Here is an 11,018-nt window from a genome sequence, read left to right as displayed (position 1 = left end):
GACAAGGCCCCGGGGCCCGATGGGTTCCCTTCTAACTTTTACAAAACATTCAAATCCCAACTGTCACCTGTATTACTTAAGGTATTTAACGAGGCCTCATTGGCAAAACATTTCCCCTCTGAGATGCTGGAATCCCGCATCATCACCATCCCCAAACCAGGGAAACCCCAAACAGCAGTCCAAAACTACAGACCCATTGCGCTCCTTAACTCGGATCTGAAACTATACGCTAAATTAGTTGCTAACCGTATAAGTCCATTACTCCCCTCCCTCATTAAAAATGACCAGGTGGGTTTTGTTTTGAACAGACAGGCCCCGGATAACACGCGCAGGGTGCTAGGCGTTATCGAATTCTGCTCATCTAAGACAATCCCCCTTTTAGTCCTGTCACTGGACGCCGAAAAGGCCTTTGATAGGCTCCACTGGGGCTTCATGCGTGCGACCTTAGAAAAATTTGGTCTTAGCGGCCGGATATTAGATTCAATCCTGGCTCTATACTCTTGTCCCTCTGCAAGGGTTTTCACGAATGGTTGCACTTCCTCAGGCTTCAAAATCTCCAACGGTACCCGTCAGGGGTGCCCACTTTCTCCCTTGATCTTTGCTCTGGCGGTTGAGCCTCTGGCTGAACACATTAGATGTAATAACTCTATTAAGGGTCCGGTAATAGGTGGTTCGTCCCATAAAATTAGCCTATTTGCGGACGATGTCCTATTATGTCTCTTAGATCCTGAAAATTCTCTCCCCGCTTTACACAAGGTGCTACAAGACTACTCTGAAGTATCATTCTATAAATTAAACACTGGTAAGACTGAGGCCCTTCCTTTGGGGTTCCCCCAAGATACCATCACTAGATTAAAAGAAAAGTACAATTACGCATGGCAAACCCGCTCACTGAGATACTTAGGAATTAACCTGGCGTTGGAAAACCATATTTTTGAGTGCAATTATGGCCCCCTGTTGAGGGCCTTTGCAGAGCTGACTGGAGACTGGATGATGCATGATGTATCATGGCTAGGGAGAGTGGCTGCGGCTAAAATGGTCCTCTTACCGAAATTGATGTACCTTTTCCGCTCTATCCCTAGATCCCCCCCAAAAAACTTAATGAACAAATTTAACCAACTTCTGACTAAATATATTTGGAGAGGGACCAAACCTAGAATTGCTAAGAAGATTCTAATAAGTCCTAAATCCGAGGGCGGTGTTGCCTACCCCGATATTGAAACTTACTACGCCCCTTGTATTCTGAACCAGGCTAGGGATTGGCTTGATCTTAAAGACCCGAAACCGTGGGTGTTGTTGGAGAGTACCTACTCCCACCCTACTCCCATCGCAGACCTGGTATGGCTCCCACAAAATGAAACTAGAAAAGTCTCAGCCCTCTGTAAATCTATTAAAGCCACCCTAGATGTCTGGTATAAAATGACAGCTTCTCTAGAAAAGACAGCTCTACCGGCTCCCTTCTTATCATTAAAAGCTTTGAAATCTTTAATCCCCAATGTGCCATTAGATAGATGGATTAATCAGGGAATAGCTTCAGTGGAAGACCTGTATGTCGGGGATAATTTCGCACCCTTCAATTATATACAAAACAACTTCAATATCCCCAAACAGGACTTTTTCATCTACTTACAGATAAGAAGTTGGTTACAATCACATCTAACCACACCCAACACAAAACCAGCTTTCCCTGCCTATCTTAAAACCAGGATGAGCACTTATTCTCACAAAGGCGGCATATCGTGGTGGTACTCCCACTTACTCTCTATAAATGTAAGACATAAGCTGAAATCACAATCCCTATGGGAAAGAGATCTGAACAGATCTCTCAGTGAGGAAGATTGGGAGAACATCTTTAGAACCTGTTTCAAGATATCACGCTGTATAAACCATTCTGAAATGTTTTTCAAGCTTATTCATAGGGCCTACTTCACCCCAGCCAGGTTGCATAAGATTTGGCCATCATCCCCTAACTCCTGTTGGAGGAAATGTGGCAATATTGGGGATATCTTCCACATATTTTGGGAGTGCCCACGCCTGCGGCCTCTCTGGGGGGAAGTATTTCAGCTAATGAGCCTAATAATAAACCAACCCATCCTTCCTGACCCAGCTTTTGCCCTGCTCCATATCTTCCCATCTCACTTCTTGGCGGCTGATAGGTATATTTTAGGCCATGTCCTTATAGCCACCAAATCGACTATTGCTAAACTGTGGAAATCTGATACCATCCCATCCCTAGAGGCTATTCGTAACAAGGTACACAGTCACTTTATCTACGAGACCACCGATGCCAAGTACTCTTCTTCCCCAAACTCAATAGTAATGAAATGGCATGGCTGGTCACTCTATAATGAAAAAATGGGGCGCTCGAGTATACACAACAGTCCTCCTGACTTATCTGTACTAAATTCTCAATAGATAAAGGCTATTCGTTACCATGAGATGTATTGTTCTATACAGATTGTACTTTTAGTACATTATTATGATCTGATGTGATTTGTGAGACAAGTATGACTTACCATCCACTGTCTTCTTTTGTCCCCTTCCCTCCCTCCCTCCCTTCTGTATCCCCCCCCCTCCCCAGATACTCTCTGGAAAAATTCATAATAAAAATTTAATGTTCAAAAAAAAGAAATTTCGTACTCGTATTCTTACTACGACTGAATACGACTGTTTCAGCCCTATGCAAATTTGTGTTCCGGAGGGGAATTTACAAAGCAGTGCAAATACGACTGCTTTGTAACCCTCCGATGGCGTAACCATTCGTATTAGCGGCCGACTGCTTTGTAACCCTCCGATGGCGTAACCATTCGTATTAGCGGCCGCTAATACGAATTCCTACAGGCAGTCTGCACGGATCAGTCAGATCCGTGCAGGCTGCAAGGTGTAAAAAATAAATAAATAAATAAAACCGGCGTGGGGTCCCCCCCACAGCCTTAACCAGCACCAGGCTGAAGGAGCCGGGGCTGGTAATAAAAAATCAGGAAACCCTGCAAGTAGGGGTTTCCCGATTTTTTTAAAACCAGCCCCAGGCTCCAGGTCCGGGGCTGGTTCCCAAAATACGGGGGACAAAATGACTAGGGGTCTCTCATATTTTAAGAACCAGCCCCAGGCCAAACCAGCCAGCCGCGGACAAAACATTAACCCTACTGACCAGTCAGCCTGGCCAGGGGCCCTGGGAGAGTGGGGACCCCCCCCTCCAGGACTTACCTGACCAGGCTGAAGCCATGACACCGCCTAGCGGCCAAGAGTCATTCGGAGGAGAGGCGTGGAAGATGAACATTCTGCGCTTCTCCTGTTCGCTGGAGCCGGGTGTCGATTTGTTATTTTGCCAAGTAACAGAGGACTACTGTGGAGAGAAGAGGACAGATCTACGCCGGAGGTGACCCCTGAGTAGAATTTCCTTCCACGGGTCCCCTATGGATTTCGCCGGACCCCTGGACCCCGGAGCCGGACCATGGAGCCCCGGACCCAGGGACCTACCTACGAGCTCAAGATAGGTAAGTATCAGTTTGTGTGGGCTTTGGATGTATTAAAGTTGTATTATTCATGTGTCAGTGGGTGTTTATTTTACTATTTTTCATACCGTGGAACTACAAGTACCAGTGGGCCCTTTAATGCCCCGCATGCTGGGACTTCTGGTTCTCCAAGTCCCAGCATGCGGGGGAGGCTTGCTGGGACTCATAGTTCCACAGTATTAAACAATAGTTTATAATTTTTTTACACAACTTCATCAGCCCGGTGGCCACCGCTCCAGGGCCACCGGGGACAGCACCAGGCTTCAGCTTGGTCAGGTAAGTCCTGGAGGGGGGGGGGGCTTTATTGGGGGTTCCCCACTTCCCCAGGGCCCCTTGCCAGGCTGACTGGTCAGTAGGGTTAATGTTTTGGCCGCGGGAAATTATATAATAAGTGTCCCCCGGCTGTGACATTACCCTGCTGGCTGGTTTGGCCTGGGGCTGGTTCTTAAAATACGGGGAGACTCCTAGTCATTTTGTCTCCTGTATTTTGGGTACCAGCCCCGGACCTAAAAAATCAGGGAACCCCTATTTGCTGGGTTTCCTGATTTTTTATTACCAGCCCCGGCTCAACCTGGAGCTGGTTACAGCTGTGGGGGGGGGACCCCACGCCGTTTTATTTATTTACTTATTTTTTTAACACTAAAGCCTGCAAATACGACAGGAAAATAAAGTGTATTTTCCTGTTGTATTTGCCCGGCCATTCGTGGGCGTTTTACGTGGCCGCTTAGTAAATCAGGAACCACCATTCTTTTGAAATGGTGATTTCTGTCGTATTGTATCGATGGTGTATTCATTCGTATTTGTAAATACAAATACGCATGTCCCATCAATACCAATACGAAAATTCATATTTTTGGCATAGTAAATGCCAAAAATACGTATACGCCAAAATAATTCGTATTTTTGTATGAAAATACAATTTTTTTTCACAAATTCATCTTAGTAAATTTCCCCCTTAATACTGGTCCTACAGAGTACTAAATGTATAGGGAACAAGTGACTTATCCAGCCCGAAAGTGCTGGGTACGCTGGATCTATTTTGCCCTGGATCAGGGCTAATGCCAGGATCTCGTCTAGTTGAGGGCTGCAATTCCTTGAACAAGGAAAGTGATGGAACTGGTGTGGGAACCGAATTAGGGGAAGGTTCAGCCCCAAGCCGGATTGTTTTTAGCAACCATTTGTCTGAGGAAATGTTTTCCCATTCTGCATAAGCTTGGCCTAGACGAGTCTTGTGAGATGTGTGGTGTGTGGGTATGCTTACCGTAATTTCGGCCTCTTTTGGAGTTGTTCCAATTTTTTCCTGCCGATGTTCTGGGGTTATCACTGGATCGGTTACCAAAACCTCCCCATACATTAGCCCAAGTTGTCCGAAGGACCTAATTCCCCTGAGCTCCTCCGGTAGCTGCCCGAGAGAGCTCACTATGATTTGGCACTTGATGTTCCATTTTTTATGGAATAAATAACATTAGACCAGTGGCGGCTGGTACCTTTTTGCAGGAGGGGGGCTGTCGCTGGTCACGGTTCCGGCACTCACCCATGCAGCCGCCACTACTCCTGGCCCCTTCGTGTTCCCGATGCCTGTACTATGATGACATGCGCTGGGACTGGCACCTGCACAGTACCGACCTCTGTACTTCGCATTCGGCCAACTTCTATGAACTGTTTCGGCAACAGCCCATAGTAGGGAAATCATGGTCGCGGCGCCTGTACAGACGTGTGTACTGTGCATGCGCCGATTTCACGTTTTTTGGGCTTCTGCCCATAGAGAGGCATCCTGGAGGGAGGGGAACACCTCCCAATGGCATTGCCTTGGTGGCTGGCAGGTCCAACTTCCAATAGGAAGCCAGAGCAGTCTCACAGGCTGCATCTGGCTTTATTACAGTGGCAGAATTTACCTGGGGGCTGTAGCCCCGCATGGGATTTATCCCATGTAAAATTCCAGGGGAGCTGCTGGGGCAGGAGTAAAAAAAAATACCTGGGCCGCGTGGGGTCCGTGCTGCGTGAAGCGCCTTGGGGCTGTGGGTGCAGTGGCGGAGTGGGCAGTCCGCAGTGTCGGGGAATCGCTGAGTGGGCGAACACTGTGGACAGCGGCAGTAGAATTTGACAATTCAAAAGATAGGCCGGTCGCTGATTGGCCGATAGTGCTCTCTCTCTCAGCCAATTAGCGTGGACACTGCAGACTGCCTACCCCGCCGCTGCACCCACAGCCCCCAGGCGTTTCGTGCTGCTCACCCCCTTCCCATAGGTGTTTGCCAGTGGTGCTTCACCGCTGGCACACATCTTTGGCTCGGACCAACACATCATGGGTGCTAAATGCTGATGGATCCGATCCGACAGATTGAACCTGCAGCAGGTTCAATCTGTAGGCTCCGACACGATGCCCACGGGATCGGATGGGATGTCAAACACTGTCGGATCAGGTGAAATCAGCTCAAATCGGATAAGTGTATGGGGGCCTTAAGACCTTTTCATCATATGAAAATTATTAGCAGGTTACAGTATCAAGATGATTTATTCCTCCTGAAGCATTTACATATTGCTTGATTGAAACTGCAGTTTTATTATAGTAAGGTGCAGTAGTGTTGCCCATAGCAACTGCCACGGTTCGAGTATTACTGTAATAGTCTTTTGTGAACCCTCAATTGTTCCCTTTTCTCACGGACATTTCCTTGCATCTCCTGCAGCCTAACATTAGCAAAAAGTGAGACATATTGTACATCTATTTCAAGAATAGTCTTTTAATATCCAGCTATGTCAAATATTTTGGTATCTCTGTCGCACCCAGTGAAATTAAGCCCTCATAAACCATTCATTTGTACCCTTTACAGTAACTTACATAATTAAATTTCTAATTTAGAGAAATCCAAATGGCTACATTTTGAATTCCAAATTTAAATATTCAGAAAATAAATTCAGAATTGGTAACTCAATATTTTAGGATCCACCTAAAACAGGTCACAAATGGCTGCATAAAGGGGTGAGCAGCCTGGTTCAGAGTTGATCACAAAAGAAAAATCTTTCTCGAATGGACAAAACCATGCTGCACTGCAGGTGGGGCAGATGTAACGTGCAGAGAGTTAGATTTGGGTGAGTTATTTTGTTTCTGTGCAGGGTAAATACGGACTGCTTTATTCTTACACTGCAATTTAGATTTTAGTTTAAACACACCCCACCCAAATATAAAGCTGAGCATAATCTAGGGTGACTCCTCCCCTTGGAGAGGCCGCCTGCAATCCCCTCTTAAGCCACCTGTAGACTTCCCGGTTGGCAGGATCAAATGTGAAATATCACAAGCAGCCGTGTGATACGATCCAACAAATTGCTTCTGCAGCCAATGAGACTCGCAGACTCCGGTGCAATGCACACGGGACCACGCATTGCACCAGACCTGTTGGCAATCACATGCAATTTGGACACAATTGCATGAAAAGAGCCCAAATTGCATGTAAATTACCCTAGTGTATGGAGGCCTTTACCCTCTCTACACATATAACATCTGCCCCACCTTCAGTGCACATAGTTTTGTCCATTTAAGAAAGATTTCGCTTTTGCGGTCTACCCAAAATCAGAGCCTGATTCAGAGAACGGAAATGCAGCGGCAGCTGCTACTGTGTGTGTGTGTGTACAATAACCAAATGTTGCTAGCACCTGACCTGGTTTTGCACTGAGACACCCACAGGTCGCTGTGTCATTCCCAGAAGCTGCGCTCTCAGAGCCTGATTCATTCATTTTAAGTAAAGCGAATAAAAAAAGCTGGTAACTTTGTGTCTGGAACAAACCATGTTGTCATGAACGGGGAGGAAGTACTTTTTTTTTTTTTCTGTGCAGGGTAAATACTGGCTGCTTTTGCATGTAGCCCACAGATGTTAGACAGAATTATGTTTACACTGCAATTTAGATTTCAGTTTGAACACACCACACCCAAACCTAACTCTCTACACACATTACATCTGCCCCCCCCCCCCCCCACAAAGCAACATAGTTACGACCAGTTGCTTTCTTTAGTTGCTTTGCGCACATAAACCAGGCCCAAAGACACAGCCTGTATCGCAGATCAGGATTGCTGTTAAAGCCCCAAACACAACCCTAAAACATAAACGATTGCCACAGGCCTGTGTTTATGCCAGCACCACCCTTTACCCCCCCCCCCCCCCAGACACACACTCAACCAAAACATTTTTGACAGCTGCATACCTCTTAACTGTCATGATTACAGCGGGACAGTCCCACTATTTGAAACCTGTCCCGCTGTCCCTCCCTTGGGTGGCAGTGTCCCACGGCGGACAGTCTGGGGGAGCCGGAGATCACCGTGATCGCTGAAGAAGTGCCGTACGCCTGCGTGCGGTATCTCTTCAGTGCAGGGAGGGTGGGGGCCGGGAGCTGCCCAGCTGCTAGGCACGCTCCGAAAAATGATGAAAACGGAGGTTGTGGTGCTAAGCCACAACCTCTTTTCCCAGAAGCCACGCCCACCCATCCAGTAGCTTCACCCCCTCTTTGGGCCGTCTGCACAGCAGGTCCCGATTCCAAGGATTTAAATGTTGGGAGGTATGTAGGTGTGCTCAACTGCAAAAATATCTGGTTTGTAGCCACCTCTGAACCAGGCCCTGAAAGTGATAGATGTAGTAGGGGGCTCTGGAAAGGGAAGAGGGCAGCCCGAAAAACCGATTCCAACCCTACATTTGTCCTGAGACAATGTTACAGAGCGTTTAGCTGGGACATGATATTACACAGCTGCACTCTAATCCAGGCCTGCAGTTACCGCTCTCTCTTTCTCGCCATCAGTAGATTAAAGTCACAATGTAACTCTTGTTTGTAGCTGAGATGACGCTGGAGAAGGGCAGGTTTGGAAAGTGCTCCCTTATACTTGACACGTTCTCCACACTGTATGATTTTAACAAGGGAAGTGCATTAAACAGGGAGGTGTCTAAGTAAGAGAGGTGAAATGGGGATGTCTTCTCTGTGGACATTTGGCACAGTCTGTCCTTGGCCTCCTGCTCGCTGTTTTCGTACTGTATGGTCAGGCTCTGTTCATTTGTAGCGTCAGCCTGCACACGCAGGTGCCGGAGCCCCAGGATAGCCAGGTATTCCGCCGGCAGGGTAGCTGTTCCGCACAGAGAAAGTTTTAAACTATGCACGAAAGTGAAGTTAACCAGCTTTCCCAGAGTGGGGATGTCGGAGAACCAGACGGTCAGCTCACCACTGTGGATCAACCTGGAGCCCGTCTTGTTCTTCGGCAGGGCGATGGTCTTACAGCTACACTCCAGGTTGGCCAAGCTGTAGTCGCAGCTTTTGATGTCGGAGGAGCAGCTGCAGTTCCGGACGTTGTTGTCCTTGGAGAATATCAGTGTGTGGTTTTGACTGCGCGCAAGGTTTTTAGTAGAGCAGAAGCTCAGGAAGCCAAGTAAGAGGAGATGGTGTCTGTTGAAGGACATGGATCTCATAATACTGTATACGCCAGCCTTCAAATTGCTCAGCTGTATCCATCGGAGGCTGCAGAGGCCAGTCTTTATCTAGACAGAAAAATGACAGGTCAAAACACATCCAATACTCATTGGCAGAAGCATAGTTACAGCAATACCTGACCACGGATGGTGGAGAGTCCTTAGCAAAAACAACATTTGTTCCTTCCCAAATGAAAGAACAATGGAAATGTCCATCCGTCAGTCACAACTAGGGAAGCCAATCCCGGGGCATTTTTTCAATCCCGGGATTCGGGATTAAAAAATGCTCAATCCCGGGATCCCGGGATTGGCTTTCCTAATAAAAAGACTGCCCCACAATTACTGCCCCAGTAATTACAATGTAATTACTTACATTTGATGGTGGCCTGGTGGGGGGATGGGTCGTCCATGCTGCTGGCGTGCTGGCTGGGTGAGCGGGTGGGCGCGCTGGCTGGCTGGACGCTTGGGTTGGGCGGGTGGACGCTTGGGCTGGGCACGCTGGCTGGGCGCGCTGGCTGGGCGGCGCAGCATTACAATGCCGGGCGCGACTTCTGCCTGCGCAGCGTGACCTCTGATCTCATGCTGAGAGGTCACGCTGCACACAGTGCTGCCGGGAGAAGTCGGGCAGCGTCTGAGCACGCTGCTCAGACGCTTCCCGGCATTAGACTGCACGCATGCGCAGTCTAATCCCGAAATCCCAGGATTGGAAACTCCAATCCTGGGATTGAAATCCCGGCGTTTTGGGGGCCAAATACCGGGATCCCGCCGATCCCGGGATTGGCCACCCTAGTCACAACAGGGCATAAACTGCCCGATGTGGCCGACTTATAACATAGAAAATATTTCCTCGGATGGACATGCTGGAAGATAAGGCACGGTTAAATGAACATTTTTTTTTGATCGCTCACATACAGTACACTGTACAATCATCTGGATGATCTACTGATACAGGGTGTAGGACCAGCGTAAGGAAGGAACTCGCTGCAGTACTGTATCACATCCCACAGTGACCGATCCAGCCACCGGCAGCAATTTATAAAATAAAAATTAACATTTATTTTTGGTTAAAGGAGGGGATGGGATCATAAAATACATTGTATAATGGGCTTTATATATATATTGTGGTAGGGACAGCATACTTCCACATGAGGTGAATGTGGAAGATCCAGTCCAGGATTTAGAGCAGGATAGCGAGATCCAGTTTTCCTAAGATGTATTGTGAATCATTGCTTAGACCTTTACTATTCCCTCTCTGTGTGCTGTTGTTTACAACATTGGATATACTCTTTGTCAGGGCGATTCGTGGGATTCTAATGTGGGAATCAGCTGCCTAGTATTAGATGAATCACTTGTTTTCCTAAATTAAGAGCTGGGGACGACACTTTTCTTATTTGGTTGTAGTTTATTTACACATCCAGACACGCAGCCCACAATTCCGGTGACACACACTCACTGAACTGCAAATAGAACATACCATTACGACCCAAAATTTAAGAGCCACAATGCAAAGTAATCTGTTGGGGGGGAAATAGGATTATGTTGCCAAAGAGTAGGGGTCCCAGTTGGGTTCTGCTGTTAAGGGAAATCACTGACGAAACCTATTGTCTAATATCATTTTATAAGACTCCAAATAATAACTAATTGCTCGAAACTGTACTTCATTATCATTAATAATCAGTTTATAAATTAGAAGCACAATAGGTTTTCATAAACTTTTGATGGCGTAATCCAAACGGAGTGTCACCCTTTGGGCCGAGACCCATGCTTTATGCTAGGGCTGCTCAACCACAGTCCTCAAGGCAAACAGTCTAGTTATTAACCCCATTAGTGGTGTGGTTTTTTTGGGGAGCGCTCCCCACTGGGTGAGTTTTTTATGGGGAGCGCTCCCTTAAAAAAAAAACACCACTGCCTCTGGGACCGGGCAGCGCTGCTGAACTGTCAATCAGCCGCTGCCCGGCCCTGCACCCCGGCTCCCTGTCCCTACATGCTGCGACCCATTTTGTCATAAGCCGGCGCCGCAGGCTGTAAATGTAACAGCCGGGGGGGGCGGGGTGAGCCGGGG

General features: G+C 47.5%; 1 protein-coding gene across 6 annotated transcripts in view; it reads right to left on the bottom strand.

Moving 5' to 3' along the window:
- Nucleotides 1-6,233: 6,233 nt before the first annotated feature.
- Nucleotides 6,234-11,018, bottom strand: part of EPCIP (exosomal polycystin 1 interacting protein) — a 52,520-nt gene continuing 47,735 nt past the window's right edge. For all 6 annotated transcript variants that reach the window (XM_083171816.1, XM_083171811.1, XM_083171812.1 and 3 more), the window contains exon 2: nt 6,234-9,025. In XM_083171816.1, the coding sequence (XP_083027942.1) occupies nt 8,294-8,956 (663 nt within the window). In that variant the 5' untranslated portion in view covers nt 8,957-9,025 and the 3' untranslated portion in view covers nt 6,234-8,293. The remainder of the gene's footprint in view (nt 9,026-11,018) is intronic.

Source organism: Crinia signifera, chromosome 2, assembly GCF_055691185.1.
Source record: "Crinia signifera chromosome 2, ASM5569118v1, whole genome shotgun sequence".
Lineage (NCBI taxonomy): Eukaryota > Metazoa > Chordata > Amphibia > Anura > Myobatrachidae > Crinia > Crinia signifera.
Note: the sequence above shows the minus strand (reverse complement) of the source record. Positions and strands in the feature narration are given on the sequence as shown.